Source organism: Astyanax mexicanus, chromosome 17 (assembly GCF_023375975.1).
Source record: "Astyanax mexicanus isolate ESR-SI-001 chromosome 17, AstMex3_surface, whole genome shotgun sequence".
Taxonomy (NCBI): domain Eukaryota; kingdom Metazoa; phylum Chordata; class Actinopteri; order Characiformes; family Acestrorhamphidae; genus Astyanax; species Astyanax mexicanus.
The window spans coordinates 37128040-37146409 of record NC_064424.1 but is presented as its reverse complement, the minus strand read 5'-3'; the positions used below and the strand labels follow the sequence as shown (position 1 = coordinate 37146409).

Below are 18370 nucleotides of genomic sequence, written 5' to 3'. Positions count from 1 at the left end.
ACCATAATCAACACCATTGTTCTCCAATAAACACTATTTTTCTCCATCATCACCATATGCACTGTTCTGCGTGCTAGTATAATAACTCTGGTGTGATCTGATCTCTGGATGGTATACATTGAATTAGCTGCTATATAAATGCTACAGTTCTGATTTCTATCTCAACCCGGTTTCCACTGATGCCTGATTCATGTGGCTGTAATGGGGCGGGGCATGTGCAGTGTGTCGTCAGATCTGGATTGGTGTATTAATTGGTATCTTAGCAGACGTTTCCTCCTATTTTCAGGAGCGAGCAAGCAGGAGAGAGAGATAGAGAGAAAGAGAGAGAGAAAGAGAGAGAGCAGGAGAGAGAGAGAATGAGAGAGAGAGAAAGAGAGAGAGAAAGAGAGAGAGAGCAGGAGAGAGAGAGAATGAGAGAGAGAGAAAGAGAGAGAGAGTGAGCAGGAGAGAGAGAGAGAGGGAAAATGAGAGAGAGAGAAAAAGAGGAAGAGAGAGAGCAGGTGAGAGAGAAAGAGAGAAGGACAGAGAGAGAAAGAGAGAGAACAGGAGAGAGAGAGAATGAGAGAGAGAAAAAGAGGGAGAGAGAGAGAGAATTTGAATTTTAACCACACTTTATTAATACATCAGGCAAATAAGAACATTAGCAATCAAGTATAAAAATTATTGTAAATCATCAGAGAAGTGTAAAATGCCATCTTCCCCCACACAGAGAGCACCTTCATAATCCCACACTTCATCAAAACCATCAAAGGTTTGCATGTTCTTAAAAACATGAAATCAACTCTGAGTCTTTATTGCACTAAACCTTTAAAAACCTGACAGACATCACAAACCAGTTTTTTGCTTCCTACTAAAATAAATGGCTTGCTTAGCTTGACCCAAAATAAAATTTATCAGCTGGCACTTTTTTCTCTGTTTCTGGCTGTACGGAAAACCAAAAATAAATACATGAAGGTTAAAACTTTCACTAAAAGCAAAAAACAGTGAAGTTAAAACTTTAAACAAACCATTAACCTAAAACACTGGGTAAAAAAATGAAAAACTGTCTCCCTAAAAGAACAAAAAGGACACTCAGAGGACACTGCAGGGTTTAAAATAGAAACAAACGCGTTAACAGCGATAATACCATGCAAGACCTGTATATCCCCAGCAGCTTTGGGCAACGGTGGTTTATAAACCGCCCTCCAGGCAGGCTTCACACCATTAGGGATACCAAAATGTGCACGCCAAGGGGTGTCCAACTGTCCTGTCAGTTCTTTCTGGTGCCGGTATAGGAGCTTGGCATTCGCACTGTCAAAACTCAGGTCACAGAGTCCATCTGTATCCAGCAACGGGCTCACTGAGTCAGAAACAGTCAGCATGGGCCTGACCCACAAACACCGAAAGGGACCCTTACTCTCCAGTCCAGTCTGACCATGTGTCCATTCTCTGAGCAGACTCCGGTCCCCCTCAGTCAGATCCTGCTGAACCCTATGGAGCATCTGCATAACCACCTGACAGGACCTCATACCAAGTCTCTGAGCCATCGCCCCGGCATTATTCAGCTCCGCTCCTACAGTCTCCAGCAGATGCTGGAGTGTGACCAGGCCGGTCCTCCTAATCCTCTGAGACATGCTTCGGGTCCCTACGTACGTGAGTGCCAGTCTAGCCCCATGTACCAGTCTAGCCCCATGTACCAGTCTAGCCCCATGCTTCTGCAGAAGCCAGAAAATTTCCTGCTGCTCCACCCTGTACAGTCTCCATGCTTTAAAAACGCTGAGATAAAAAGAGGGTATATATAAAAAGAGGGTCCATAAAACGACAGTTTATCAGTCTTTAATAAAACACACTCTCTTCCAATCCCAGGCCCCCAGCTCTACGTAAAAGAAACAGCGCCATCTGTCTCCACAGAACATCTGCAGGACCATATAAAAGCTTCTGTAAAAACTGGAGTCTAAAAGTGGCTTTTCTGCTGTCAAGGTGTATAACACCCTGCCCCCCCCTCATCTCTAGAAACATATAAAACACTTTGTTTAACCCAGTGAAGTTTATCACAAATAAAATCAACAATAAGACCCCGATTGCCCATTAAAAAGTCCTGTGGAGGTTCAAGGACAGCTAGGCGATGCCAGAGAGACAAATTATTAACAATTAACGTTCTCCCCCTAAAAGACATACTTGGTAAAAGCCACTGTCCAGTCTGTTTTTCACAAGCTGTAAAACACCCTCAAAGTTCTTCTTCACCACATTTTGATCACCTAAAAACACCCAGAGATATTTAAAACCCCCTTTTGACCACTCCAGTCTCCCTGGTAAGGTTGGCTGTCCTCCCTTCCAATCTCCCACCATCAATGCCATACTCTTTCCCCAATTCACTCTTGCAGATGAAATAAAAGCAAAGTCCTGTAAAATAATTGATAAAACATTCACATCCCTTACATCTGAAATTACCACAGCATCATCTGCATAAGCGCTGAGAAAAAAACGTGGGATTCCCTCAGCAATGCAGACTCCACTGAGACTCCTCCTGAGACGGTGGAGCAGAGGTTCGATGGCCAAGCTGTACAGGATCCCTGACAGCGAACAGCCCTACCTAATTCCCCTCTTGCAATAAAAGCAGATGAAAACCCAAACGCCTCAAAAGTGTTCCACAAATACTGATGTTCGACCCTATCAAAGGCTTTTTCCTGGTCAATTGAGAGGAGCCCAAAAGGGTGTTCAAATCCAGACACCTCCAAGATATCTCTAATTAAACAGATGTTATCAAAAATAGATCTGCCAGGAACGCAGTAGGCCTGATCCGCATGTGTGACCTGCCCCATCACCTCCCTCAAGTGGTTGGCCAACACCTTGGAGAGAACCTTATAGTCAGCGCACAGCAGACTCATGGGTCTCCAGTTCTTCACCTCACTGAGGTCACCTTTCTTAGGAAGCAGGGTGATAACCGCTCTCCTGCAGCTCAAAGGCAGCCGTCCTCTGACCAGACTGTCATTAAGAACTGCGAGCAGGTCCTCCCCAATCACATCCCAGTAGAACTTGTAGAACTCAATGGACAGGCCGTCAATGCCAGGGGCTTTTCCCTGTGGCCATACCCTGCAATGCCACCTGCAGCTCCTGCATGGTAATCACCCGCTTCATCTCCTCGTTCTGCTCAGGTGATACCTGTGACAGTCCCTTATAGAACTGCTGTGACACTGACTGGTCCTCTCTATACTCACTGGTGTAAAGCTCCGAAAAGAAACCCATGGCCCGCCTTCTAACCTCCACAGGGTTAACAAGCTCAAGGCCATCGGCCGAGCGGAGGGAGAGAATGAACCTGCTCTGTCCATTATTTTTCTCCAAACTGAAGAAAAATTTTGATGGAGCATCCATCTCTGAGATGGAAACGAGATCTGATCAATACCCCCTGTGCTTGTACACCCAGCAGATATGATAATGCTTTTTTTTATCTTGAAGGATCTGGACATGACACTGGTCCCCCTCTGAATCAACCAAGCTTTGAAAAAAAACATTACATCATTTTGAAGTTCAGTGAGAGAATTAACTATGCTTTTTGTGACACCCAGAGTGTACTGCTTACACAACTGCTGGATATGGATCTTTTCCATTGCTGCAGTGATTCAAAAGTACTTTTATTCAGCCTCCAAGTGTCCCAAAAAATTAAAACAGACCTTAAAATTACAGTCATCAGTAAGAGAATTATTAAAATGCCAGTAAGCACCTCTGGACATCACAGAGTTAATAAAAACACCCCCTGTCATCATACAATGGTCAGTAAAACCCACAGGACTAATAACACAAGATTAACGTCTGTAAATGATGATTAAAACAATACAATCTGTCTAATCTAGCTACAGAAATAAAACCATCACGTGTGTGTGACCATGTGTACTGCCTAGCAGTAGCATGCTTAGGGCGCCACACATCAGCTAGATCACACATCAGCTAGATGCTCAATCGAATCATTTAAAACACGCCTGGAAGCAGAATCTGGCTCCATGTGATGTCTATCATTCTCTCAGCTTCATTCCTTTATTTCTCTTCCTAATCCCTCTGTTACATCTTGCTTTCTGTCTTGTTCTAACTTTTTTTCTCCATCTCCATCTTCCTCTTTTCACACTCTCTTCCTTTCTACTTCCCTTCTCTCTCTATTTTTCTCATCTCTAATCCATTTCTTTCTCACTCTAAAACACATTGCTTTTTGTTTCTCGTTTTGGCTCTTATTATTGCTCTCCCCTTATTTTTCTACATCTTTCTTTTAACCACTTCTTCAAATTTTCTCTTCCAGAGCATCTCTGTTCCCTCCCTTACTCTCTCTCACTCTCCCTCTGCACCTCATTCTTTCTTTATATTTTATTTTTCACTTTCACTTTCATTTTACCCTCTCTCTCTATTACCCACTCTCCCTTTTACTTTGTTTTTCACCTTTTTAACTTTGTATCTTCCAATCCATATTTTTACCTTTCTGATTCTTTCTGTGTCTATTTCTCCCCTACTCTACCAAGTTCTCTTTACCTTGTTCTTTTCTTTCTCTTTCTCGCTATTTTCTTTCCTTTTATTTCACTCTCTCTTTTTCTAGTACTATCCTAATTTTTTCTTTATTTCTACCCTTTGTTTTCTCTTTTTTAATCTTCATATTTTTCCCTTTCCATCTTCTGTCATCATCTATCTTTTTCTTTTTATTGCACTCCATTTATCCTTTATTTTTATCTTTTTGTTTATTTTTCTTTTCTTAACATTCTTTTTCTCTTTCAATTTATCTTTCTCTCTTCTTGATCTTCTTTGTATAAATGTCCTTTTGTTTCACCGTCTCTCTTTCTATTGCTTTCTTTTCTCTTTCTCTTCCCCACTGTATTTTCTATCTTTTCTTTTTCCCCTTACCTCTCTATGCACTTTCTCTTTCTGTTTCTTTCTATTTTTCACACTCTCTTTGTTTTTAACACCTCATCCTCCTTCTCTTTTTCTATTATTTTTTCTCTTTCATCTCTCTCCTTCTTTTCTTGCATTTTCTCAATAGTTCTGAATAGTTCTGCCTGTCTTTTGCTTCTTTATTGCTTTATCGCTTCTGCTCTTTTATATATATTTTATTTATATTAATCTCTTTTATTTCCATTTTTTCTCACTTGCGTTTTCTCTCTCTGTATCTCTCTTCTTCTGAATCCTTTTTTTCTTTCTTTATTTTCATCATTTCCCTTTTTCTTTCTCTCTTCCTTTTTTATTGCTCTCATTTTTCCATTCTCTCTTTCTCTCTCTCTCTTTCTCTCTCTCTCTCTCCTGTTACACCCCCCTGTCTCTCTCTGCATCATGAATCAGCAGTGTCCTTGATAAGTGTCACTATGCTCTATTCTCTATCTCTCTCTCGCTCTCTCTCTCTAAGCAGAGGAATGATAAAGAGGGGGATTATACAACATAAAACAGTGGGGGATTCTGGGTAATGTAGTCTGTGCTTTTGGCTTTGTTCTAGCTCATATTTAACCAGTTTTCTTTCTGTTTTTCTTTTCAGATCATCAGCTTATTAAACGTCTTCACACCACAGAAATCTTTAGAGGAGTTTCAAGATGTGTAAGTAAAGATCTTTAGCTCCTCCCACCAACTTTCATTTAGCCCCTCCCACCAACCTTTAACCTTCATCCACCTGTCACCATAAGCACAGACAGACAGACAGACAGACAGACAGACCTTCAAATGAGAGATCTCAGCTTCTGTAGGATTCAGAATGAAAATGAAATGCCAAAAATTATGGGACATGAACTGTACTATATTATATTGTATAATGTGGAAAGATGTGGCCTTTCTTATGCCATTCCACACTTACCACTTCAAGATCAGTTTCCTGCTGTCCCATGCCTATATTCATATTTATATCAGTGCGTTTGGTGAGCTGCAGTCAATAGAGACTGATTGTGTTGAGCTGAGTGGAGTAAAGCTCGTTGTCACTCTGTGTCCTCTGTGTGAGGCAGTGTTTCACTACCAGCGCCAATCGATCCCACTCTTGATTAAGTCTGTGAGGAATAAATTAGTTTGCCAGTTACCCGCACTGTGACACACACGCACACACACGCACATGTGCGCCTACAGCCTGGACTACTGTTTCCATGTTTGAACACGGCGTTATGAGTCCATGCCTCATGCCTAGTAAAGTGCAGCAACTCGACGTGGCATTGACTGCACAAGTGGACAGAAGATTTCTGGGGGATGTGAGCCATGTTGAGCTATACCTTCTGGACATCCAGCCACAAACACCACTCTGTGGTATTGGTAGGTGCAGGATCTCACGCGCAAACTGACCTCTTCACCACAGCCCATAGATGTGTTTAGGTGGCACATTCTTTTTTAGAACTCTCCAGAATGCTACTCAAACCATCTCTGAACAACTGGGGTTGATCGCATGTTGCAATATTCTGCTGAAATATCCCATCATCATGGGTTTACATGTGGTCCATTAATGGCTGCAAACGGTCACCTACAGGCAGACACCTGGGAATAGATTGTTAAAGAGACTTTTGTCAGCACTTGATGAATTACTTAAGGGAAATTTGGATATTTCAGGGTTTCTGACAATTTCGCCTAAGAAACCCACTTAGATATCCCCCAAGGCATTTTTTCTGCAATGCACTGACTTTTACTGTTTTTAAGGGCAACCTTACGGAGAACAATTCATTTATGCAACCAGACACTGGGCTTTATGGGCTCTTTGCCACACATTATTAACCCTACAATCTGCCCAAAACAATTGATACCTCCTGGCTTCAGTTAGTAACCTCACAAGCCCAGGTTATGCTGGTGGTGATTATCCAACATAAATCATGTCCCCAACAGATCCATCACAGCAATGCTCCAAAATCTAGTATAAAGTCATTTTTTTTCTGTACAGTAGCAACAGCTGATCCAACACAAGCAGGACAAACTCTTTTTATTACCCTTATTTTCAAGAATAAGCAGGTGTGCCAATACTTTTATCCACATAGTGTATTTGTTTAGTAACAAATCACTTTGTTTTCTTATCATGTCTCTTTGTGCTATATTGATCACCTTAACAACAGTTCAGCCCTCAATTCATTCTTTATAACATGAAGGACAAGAGCTCCAAATTACTTTAGGCAGTCCAGCGACGCTCACTGCATACAGAATAAGTCTGCTGGCGGTGGGCATTTCTCCAGATTAGCTCAGGAAACAGAGACGAATGTAGATGCTGAAGACTAGATCTGAGCAATAGTTGATTTGAAGTGTTTTTAAGATCAATACTGATCAACACTGAGTGAGGAGTGCATGCTAACACATGTCGAAGCGTATGTGGATAAATTAAGATACATTAAAACAAAACAGAAAAGAAACACGGGTAACGCAAAAACTAAGAAAACAACACTTGGATGATGAATAAACAAAGACAGGAAAAAAAACTTAACTTAACTAATCAAACAAGAAACTAAAAAACTAGAATAACACTAGAATGCAAAAATTGGCACACTTACTTAACAAAACAACAGACCATGGATTAAAGAAACAGATTCAAGGACCACAAACTACAAAATCAATACACGCATATACAGAACACAAGGATGCAAAACACTCATACAATGGCTATATAAACACAAGGAGGGTGAGGACTGGTAACGAGGAGGCGGGGTTACAAACAAGACACAAGGTGACAACACTAATGGCTAGGGCGGGGCTAGGGCGGAGACAGGACCATGTGCTTGCAAAAACAGCAACAAACAGAGAAGCAGGACAGAAACTGAGAAATACAAGACACAAAAGGCTAAAGGTGTGACAGTTATCTTGTGAGTGAGGCTTAACACTGGCCAGTGTGTTCACGGTAAGGCCATGGTAATGTTATGGCTGAATGGTGTATGTTGATGATTAATCTGGTATGTAATCACTTCATATGAAGCTTGCTTGGCTGTATCTGCATAGATACCACAGAACAAAGATTCTGATTCGTTTTTTTTTTTTTTTTTTAAGAATCAAGCCCCTTATTAAAAGGTTTTGTTATAAAGGTAAAATTTAACCATTAAGAAACTACTCACAGAAGTTCAGAGATTTAGTTTTTATTTCTCAGTTTAGATTTGAATCATTATGCCTAAAAGACCCTGTGTGTCCTCCACTGATTAATGCAGTGTATAAGGTAGATAAATGTAGCTAAAGTAGAGCAGCGGTACAGTGGGGGCAGTGTGTGAGGTGCTGTGTTTCAGTATTATTGCTGACCGGCTCATCATTAATCAGTGGCTCCATTCTCAGCATAAGAGGAGGTAAAGATCCTTATCGATCCACACTGTGTGTTTGTGAGATAAAGACTGGAATCAAGTTGTGTCACTCAATAGAGAGAAGGGAGCCAAAGCAGGAGAACAGAAAGAGGGAATACCAGTAGGGTCTGATCATACAGCTTTAAAACTATAAAACTACACATATGGAATTATGCAGTGACAGAAATGTCAATTAAACAACAATGCAGTGTTCAATGCACTCTTCTGTGTGTAGGTTCATGAAGAGAACACTTGGCATGCTTTTCCAACATGGCTCAACAAGCTTGTAGTACCATCTGGGAACCAATCAGAATTCATGTGTTAATCCACCCATCCACCTACCAATCTGTCTATTCCTTTATCCAACATCTTTCCATCCATCCATGCATCCATCCATCGATCCATCGATCCAAAACCCAGCCACTGACAATTATCTATGCATTTTACCACCCACCCATCCACCTGTCCACTCAATTATCCATCCATTTTCCATCTATTCAGCCATTCATTCATTCACTCAATTACCCACCCATCTAACATCACATCTGCAGTGCATCTTACCATCTACTGTATCAGTAAAAACATGGACACACCTTAATTAAATTAAAAAACAATTTAAAATGTTTTGCAGTGTAGATTAATACTGTCATTTAAACTAATAGGAAAGCAAATTGAGTTATTTAGTAAACATTATTTTATTTTAAGTGTTGAACTAACTAAAATGTTTAATATTTTTGGTTCTTAGATGAAAGCTTTGCATATTTGGCATTTTCTCAGTCAGATTCCTGAGGTAGAGTCACATGGAATGACTTTCAGTTAACAGCTGTGCCTAGCCGAGAGTTAATCATTTGTGTGGAAATGATTGGGTTTCAGAGGAAGTCTTGTGTAAATTATGCCATAAATACATCATAATTAAAGGAGCAGCATGACAAATGTATTTATCTTAAACATTACCCACTACAGACTACTGAGACACTTAAATACCACCAGGAGTGCAACAGTCTTATATTTATTACTAAGAAATGTATTCATTTCAGTCATTTCACACACACACACCAACCACCTACCATTCCACCAACCCTTCCATTGATCCCTCCATGACCATAATCTCTCTCTTTCTCTCTCTTTATGTAGATACTTGGTGATGGAGCTGATGGATGCTAACCTGTGCCAGGTGATTCAGATGGAGCTGGACCATGAGAGGATGTCTTACCTGCTGTACCAGATGCTGTGTGGCATCAAACACTTACACTCCGCTGGCATTATTCACAGGGTAAGCAACATTCACACACACACATGTATATATTCAACTATAAAGTACTGGTTGATCTTTATATATGTCACTCATGGTTCAAACAAATAGTTGCATACAGAAGGAACCAACCAATTCATGAATACATCTTGGTGGGTAGTTTTGCCAGACTGTAATGGAGTAAATGGCAGCAGGTCATCTTGATGAGTCCTGTATTTGTCTTTGCGGAGACAACCAACGAATCTGTGTGTAGGGGCACATGTCCAGAAGGCCTGGTTTCATGATGTAGGGTACATTTTTATACAGGTCCTGTGACAACCCAATGTTACATCAATAAGTTCCTGTGAACTGTGGCCCAGCCGAACATAACGCATGTGCATTTCAACAGGGCAATCGTCCTGCCTTAAGCTTCCTTTTAAAGAGACAGATAGTATAACATGGCCAGCCACATTACCAGATATATCCCTGACTGAAAATGTGTGAAATGCTATCCTCTGTGTGACACCAGGTAGAGAGGAGTGACGCGAGCCGAGTTAAAAGTACGAACAGGTTTATTAGCAGGCAAGCTAACAAATACTGCTAACAGGAAAGCCAGGCAAACAGCGATCTCACCGATACCAGAAGACGTAGTCAAAAATACAGTCCGAGTTCGAAACCGAGAAACAGTCCAACCGTACAACAAATCCAATAAGGGCAAAACAAAAGACCTAAACCGATAATCCGAAAACAGGGTCGTAACGAGAAAGCAAAAACAGAACATAGGAAAACGCTTAGTATGCAACATGAGTCGACAATACCTCGTGGTGTTTGTTTACAAACGGATGCCTTAAATACAGGAGCTAGACAAGAATGAGCCGGAAGTAATTCAGAATACAGGTGAATCAGAGCGTCGGAGCGTAACGCGATTGGGTGAAGGTGAAAGGTTATTATTGATGTCATAACCAGGGTAATTCTGAGAAATGGAGTCCGGTAGTGTGGAAGGAGAACAAGGCTGCGTGACACTCTGGGTGCAACTATTATTGTAAAAGTTGACCTGGTCTAGTGGCGTGTGTGTTGATGAGTTTTAAAGCATAAATAAGTCCTAACCTAAAACTCAACTGTTTATTTAAATATTTTAACGTTTCAGTGAATCAGTTATTCAGACTATTCAAACTGAACTGAAGTGATATGTTTAACTGGTTCTTTTTTCTGAAGGATTTGAAACCTAGCAATATCGTGGTGAAGTCAGACTGTACACTGAAGATTCTAGACTTTGGGCTTGCAAGGACCGCGGGCACCAGCTTCATGATGACGCCCTACGTGGTGACTCGGTACTACAGGGCCCCTGAGGTGATCCTGGGAATGGGATACAAGGAGAACGGTAAGATAGATTCACTTCAAATTCACTTAAATTCACTCAGCTGCTGGTGTCTGAATCCTCACTAACATAATCGTTATCGTTTATATGATATTAATGATGATTAGATTAGATTAGATTAGATAGATACTTTATTGATTCTGAAGTTCTAGATTGTGCCATTATGAAGTATTCACACAATATCCACCTTATTTTGCCACTATTCCTTTTTGCTTGTTTTTGCTCTTCTGTGTGTTAAAATTTCCCAGTCAGTACATATTATATTAAATTAAATGGAAGTTGTGAAAAAAATAAACAAAATAAAGGTATTTAAAAGGTAAATATATATATATATAGTGTATATATATAATGTTATATAGAGTTAATTACAAATAGACACTCTCACTGACCACTGACTTTATGTTTATTTGGGTTTATTCTAATGTTATATAGAGTTAATTACAGGTAGACACTCTCACTGACCACTGACTTTATGTTTATTTGGGTTTATTTTAATGTTATTTAGAGTTAATTACAGGTAGACACTCTTACTGAAATCAGTGTTTGCTAGCAGTGTATGTGTGTGATTCACACAGTCTATTAATCAGTATGGGCAAACACTGTGTGTATGTATATGTGTGTTTGTATGTATATATGTGTGTGTGTGTGTGTGTGTGTGTTTGTGTGTGTATAGATTTTCTGCCATGCTGACCCTGCTGGAGGTTTCTGTGCTTTAATCAGTGCAGCAGTGGTTAGTGTGAGCTGATCTAGCGCCACTAATTATTTGTCAGTGTAAATAACCCCGGCTTTAGAGACTCACACTGATTACATTCCCATACTAACACTAACCTCTCTCTCTCTTCCTGCTTTCGTGACTGCAGTGGATATTTGGTCAGTCGGGTGCATTATGGGAGAAATGGTGCGCCACAAAATCCTGTTCCCTGGCCGGGACTGTATCCTTACCAGCACAAATATTCCTACCTGACCTTCCCAAATACAAAGAAAGGTTATTAATAATATATCGATATACAGTACATATTGCACTGCCTGGCCACATGATCTAATATTTGATTTTACCGCCTTTATCTTTGAATATGTCATGCATTTGCTGGAGCATCCATTTGTTTTTACAAGCTTCTGTAGTGTTACAACATTTACAGTATTTCTGTCCAGAGTTGCATTCATTTTCACCAATATTTTGGTGATGGGGGATTTGGACCACGGCACAAAGTCTTCTCCAGCACATCGCAAAGATTCTCAATGCGGTTAAGGTCTGGACTCTGTGGTGAATCAAATCTAATCAAATACAACATATTTGTATGGCTCTTTTTACAACTGATGTCACAAAGCAGTTTTACAGAAACATGATCACAAGACAAAGAATCAGGCAAAACATTAAACATAGAAAATACAGAATACAGAACCCCCAGTGAGCGCGGAGGCAAGGAAAAACTCCCTCAGAGCTGCAGGAGGAGGAAGAAACCTTGGGAGGACCAAGACTCACATTTAAGGGGGGACCATCCGACCACTGGTCAAACGGCTTTTAAATTAAAATTTTAAAAGACTTTTATACATCCACATAGGTTTTATATATTCAGGAGTAAAGCAGCGCCACTAATGGAAGCAGTTAGAGTTCATGTAAGCTTGGATGTAATCTATAGTGGAGAGTAAGATGGATGATGATCAGCTGATCTTTGGTGGGTGGTGGATGGAGAAGAGCTGACTTCAGAAACTTCCATCAATCTGGCCGACAGGAGACATGAAAGCCTGAGGGTCCAACATCCATCGGTATCGGGTCAGACAGGTGGGCAGTCAGTAACTCCGAGGAAGGCAGAGAGATGGAATTAGTTTTGACTGGATTTATGTAAAACAGAGAATATAAAACATTATCAGAGTGTGGCAAATGACTTCAGCAGATCTGAGTAAAACAACCTATTTAAAGGCAGAGAGCCAGAAAGTAACATAAACACAGCGGCACCCTGAAACACTGGCATCCACCAACTCCACTGTCCACAAACCTGAGTGACTGAGTGCAGCACCGGCATTTAGTTGACCATAATTCCCTATGTCCATGAACCCCTGGATCTGCAGCCTTATCTAAAGGAAAAACATTAATTACCAAAAGCTAAACTAAACAAGTAAGTTTTCAGTCTAGACTTAAAGATTGAGACTGTGTCTGAGTCCCGAACATATTCGGGGAGATTTGGGGGAGCTTTATAAGAGAGAGAGCCCTTCTTCCTGCAGAGCCCCTCTGAATTTTAGGAATTACTAAGAAACCAGCACCCTGAGATCTAAGTAATCGTGGTACGTTATAAATATGCAATATTTTTATGTTAACAGGAGAATTTTATAGTCTATGTGGAATTTGACTGGAAGCCAGTGCAGTGCTGACAGGACTGGACTAATATGCTCAAATTTTCTAGTTTTAGTAAGGACCCTGGCTGCAGCATTTTGAACTAGCTGAAGTTTATTTAAATGACTGTAAAAACATCCTGACAGCCTCTCTACTTACCCTGATACTCCATCACTCTAAAACAGAGTAAATCTTTAGACCACCTGACCTTCTTTTATTACTCCTAAGTCTAATCTTTATGCTCTTTAGCAAATTTAAGCTGTTTTTGACAATAAATTTACTCTTCTAAAGCAGATGAACATTTCTATTACCACCGGATGTGTCTTTCCACAGGCATATATATATATTGTACATTATACTTGTTATGAAAGATGAAAGAACTAATTTAACTAATTTGAATATATTGATCCAGTCTATATCATCTAGTCACATGACAATTGATTGAAAACAAAATAGTGGGAATCCCAGTCATACGTTTCTACAGCCAGTCCAAACAGAAGCTTGGGTCAGGTAATTTAGTTTTTATACCTCTTAGGACCTGATAGTCCTAAATAGCTAGGATCAATTAAAAATGCACACCAAGCAAAAGTCTAGGTCTCAGAAAGCTATCTCTGCTTCCTGATTCTCCTTTAAGAGAGGGGGCACTCACTTCCTACGACAAGCAGAAGCTGCCTAAACTCCTGCCCAAAGTTCTCTCCCCTTTCATCTTTCTTTAAGACAGCTGTCGTGAGATAAATTACAGAACAATAAGCACAGGACTCAGTTCTTCAGTTTGGATACACTGTACACTGTAGGAGTATTCATGTGTGGGCATCGCTAACTCTGCCAGAACCTTATCCACAGTCAGATCCTGCTGATTACATTAACTCATCCAGTGTTTTATTAACTGTTATAATACTAATGCTGTCCAGTAGGAGTTTATAGTACACTGTACTGAATCCCACATCCCTCTACCTTTTCTTGTAGATACTAAACAGTTAATATTAGATATTGTGTTGTTCATAATATATGTTACATAATACAAAGTAGATACTGAATAATTATATATTAAATATTGGGTAATTCCTACAGATTAATTCACACTGAATACTGAATAATGTGTACTATGTGTTGGGTAATTCATTGTAAATAATTAGATACATAAATTTAGAATACATTACAAAGTAAACTCAGTAAGTACACAATAATTATTGTGTATAATGATTATAATGACTAAGCCCTTGTGGATACTGAATAATTCGTAGTGGCTAAAGAATAATTCACAGTGGATTCAAAATAACTGTAAATACAGAATAATTCATAATGGATTTCCCCACTTGATTGATTTGATTGTATTACAGTTATTTGCTTGTTGTAAGGGATGGTTTTATTTTATTTTATTTCTATGTGTAACAGTGGTTAGTTGTAAGGTGATCCGGTGCATAGGGGGTGCGGCTGCATGGAATGCTTTAATTGCAGTGTTTCTTGAGGAGTTAATTAAGCTGCAGTGAGGAGGAGGAGTGCAGGACTAATTGAGTCAGGATGCTGTCCTGCAGGGAATCCTCCACCGCCACAGCGCCGGCCCAAACTCCCACTGCCTCCCCCTGATCTCTGAATATTTATCATTCAAGGCGTGCTGCAGTGTGTGTGTTAATTTGCTAGTAATCGTGACATTAACACTTCATATATTAGTGGCTTGTTTCATATTTATCTACAAATTAACCTCGTCCCACAGTCTCCTAGTGGTCATTCTGTCAGCTGAACAGATGTATGTGTGTACTGGTGTAAATGCACGGGTTGAGTATGTTCAAATTCAATTCAAATTCAAAGAGTTTATTGTCATGTGCACAGTAAGAAACAAGTTTCCTTGTACAATTAAATTCTTTCTTTGACCCTCGACAAGTATGCCACATAAAGATAAAAGCAGAAAATATACAATAAGATAGAAATAAACTAACTAAATATAAATATTAAATTGGTGTTAAATTTACATCCAGGATGTGTGTATGCTGGTGTAAATGTACTGGTTGAGTATGTGTGTATACTGGTGTAAATGTACCGGTTGAGTATGTGTGTATACTGGTGTAAATGTACTGGTTGAGTATGTGTGTATACTGGTGTGAATGTACTGGTTGAGTATGTGTGTATACTGGTGTAAACGTACTGGTTGAGTATGTGTGTATACTGGTGTGAATGTACTGGTTGAGTATGTGTGTATACTGGTGTAAATGTACTGGTTGAGTATGTGTGTATACTGGTGTAAATGTACCGGTTGAGTATGTGTGTATACTGGTGTAAATGTACTGGTTGAGTATGTGTGTATACTGGTGTGAATGTACTGGTTGAGTATGTGTGTATACTGGTGTAAATGCACTGGTTGAGTATGTGTGTATACTGGTGTGAATGTACTGGTTGAGTATGTGTGTATACTGGTGTAGATGTACTGGTTGAGTATGTGTGTATACTGGTGTAAATGTACTGGTTGAGTATGTGTGTATACTGGTGTAAATGTACTGGTTGAGTATGTGTGTATACTGGTGTAAATGTACTGGTTGAGTATGTGTGTATACTGGTGTGAATGTACTGGTTGAGTATGTGTGTATACTGGTGTAAATGTACTGGTTGAGTATGTGTGTATACCGGTGTGAATGTACTGGTTGAGTATGTGTGTATACTGGTGTAAATGTACTGGTTGAGTATGTGTGTATACTGGTGTGAAGGTAATGGTTGAGTATGTGTGTATACTGGTGTAAATGTACTGGTTGAGTATGTGTGTATACCGGTGTGAATGTACTGGTTGAGTATGTGTGTATACTGGTGTAAATGTACTGGTTGAGTATGTGTGTGTACTGGTTGAGTATGTGTGTATACTGGTGTAAATGTACTGGTTGAGTATGTGTGTATACTGGTGTGAATGCACTGGTTGAGTATGTGTGTATACTGGTGTAAATGTACTGGTTGAGTATGTGTGTGTACTGGTTGAGTATGTGTGTATACTGGTGTAAATGTACTGGTTGAGTATGTGTGTATACTGGTGTGAATGCACTGGTTGAGTATGTGTGTATACTGGTGTAAATGTTCTGGTTGAGTATGTGTGTGTACTGGTTGAGTATGTGTGTATACTGGTGTAAATGTACTGGTTGAGTATGTGTGTGTACTGGTTGAGTATGTGTGTATACTGGTGTAAATGTACTGGTTGAGTATGTGTGTATACTGGTTGAGTATGTGTGTATACTGGTGTAAATGCACTGGTTGAGTATGTGTGTATACTGGTGTGAATGTACTGGTTGAGTATGTGTGTGTACTGGTTGAGTATGTGTGTATACTGGTGTAAATGTACTGGTTGAGTATGTGTGTATACTGCTGTAAATGTACTGGTTGAGTATGTGTGTATACTGCTGTAAATGTACTGGTTGAGTATGTGTGTATACTTGTGTAAATGTACCGGTTGAGTATGTGTGTATACTGGTGTAAATGTACCGGTTGAGTATGTGTATATACTGGTGGAAATGTACCTGTTGAGTATGTGTGTATACTTGTGTAAATGTACTGGTTGAGTATGTGTGTATACTGGTGTAAATGTACTGGTTGAGTATGTGTGTATACTGGTGTAAATATACTGGTTGAGTATGTGTGTATACTTGTGTAAATGTACTGGTTGAGTATGTGTGTATACTGGTGTAAATGTACTGGTTGAGTATGTGTGTATGCTGGTGTGAATGTACTGGTTGAGTATGTGTGTATACTGGTGTAAATGTACTGGTTGAGTATGTGTGTATACTGGTGTAAATGTACTGGTTGAGTATGTTCAAATTCAATTCAAATTCAAAGAGTTTATTGTCATGTGCACAGTAAGAAACAAGTTTCCTTGTACAATTAAATTCTTTCTTTGACCCTCGACAAGTATGCCACATAAAGATAAAAGCAGAAAATATACAATAAGATAGAAATAAACTAACTAAATATAAATATTAAATTGGTGTTAAATTTACATCCAGGATGTGTGTATGCTGGTGTAAATGTACTGGTTGAGTATGTGTGTATACTGGTGTAAATGTACCGGTTGAGTATGTGTGTATACTGGTGTAAATGTACTGGTTGAGTATGTGTGTATACTGGTGTGAATGTACTGGTTGAGTATGTGTGTATACTGGTGTAAACGTACTGGTTGAGTATGTGTGTATACTGGTGTGAATGTACTGGTTGAGTATGTGTGTATACTGGTGTAAATGTACTGGTTGAGTATGTGTGTATACTGGTGTAAATGTACCGGTTGAGTATGTGTGTATACTGGTGTAAATGTACTGGTTGAGTATGTGTGTATACTGGTGTGAATGTACTGGTTGAGTATGTGTGTATACTGGTGTAAATGCACTGGTTGAGTATGTGTGTATACTGGTGTGAATGTACTGGTTGAGTATGTGTGTATACTGGTGTAGATGTACTGGTTGAGTATGTGTGTATACTGGTGTAAATGTACTGGTTGAGTATGTGTGTATACTGGTGTAAATGTACTGGTTGAGTATGTGTGTATACTGGTGTAAATGTACTGGTTGAGTATGTGTGTATACTGGTGTGAATGTACTGGTTGAGTATGTGTGTATACTGGTGTAAATGTACTGGTTGAGTATGTGTGTATACCGGTGTGAATGTACTGGTTGAGTATGTGTGTATACTGGTGTAAATGTACTGGTTGAGTATGTGTGTATACTGGTGTGAAGGTAATGGTTGAGTATGTTTGTATACTGGTGTAAATGTACTGGTTGAGTATGTGTGTATACCGGTGTGAATGTACTGGTTGAGTATGTGTGTATACTGGTGTAAATGTACTGGTTGAGTATGTGTGTGTACTGGTTGAGTATGTGTGTATACTGGTGTAAATGTACTGGTTGAGTATGTGTGTATACTGGTGTGAATGCACTGGTTGAGTATGTGTGTATACTGGTGTAAATGTACTGGTTGAGTATGTGTGTGTACTGGTTGAGTATGTGTGTATACTGGTGTAAATGTACTGGTTGAGTATGTGTGTATACTGGTGTGAATGCACTGGTTGAGTATGTGTGTATACTGGTGTAAATGTTCTGGTTGAGTATGTGTGTGTACTGGTTGAGTATGTGTGTATACTGGTGTAAATGTACTGGTTGAGTATGTGTGTGTACTGGTTGAGTATGTGTGTATACTGGTGTAAATGTACTGGTTGAGTATGTGTGTATACTGGTTGAGTATGT

The 18370-nt window shown here is 39.6% G+C and overlaps 2 protein-coding genes across 8 annotated transcripts in view; one reads left to right on the top strand and one right to left on the bottom strand.

Annotated features, from left to right (window-relative positions):
* Positions 1-18370, bottom strand: part of LOC125782358 (cyclic nucleotide-gated cation channel beta-1-like) — a 141632-nt gene that overhangs the window by 61112 nt on the left and 62150 nt on the right. The gene's annotated exons all lie outside the window — the stretch shown is intronic.
* Positions 1-18370, top strand: part of mapk10 (mitogen-activated protein kinase 10) — a 186094-nt gene that overhangs the window by 111158 nt on the left and 56566 nt on the right. For all 7 annotated transcript variants that reach the window (XM_049466100.1, XM_049466095.1, XM_049466094.1 and 4 more), the window contains exons 5-8: positions 5483-5541; positions 9357-9495; positions 10669-10834; positions 11692-11763. In XM_049466100.1, coding sequence (XP_049322057.1) covers positions 5483-5541; positions 9357-9495; positions 10669-10834; positions 11692-11763 — 436 coding nt within the window. The remainder of the gene's footprint in view (positions 1-5482; positions 5542-9356; positions 9496-10668; positions 10835-11691; positions 11764-18370) is intronic.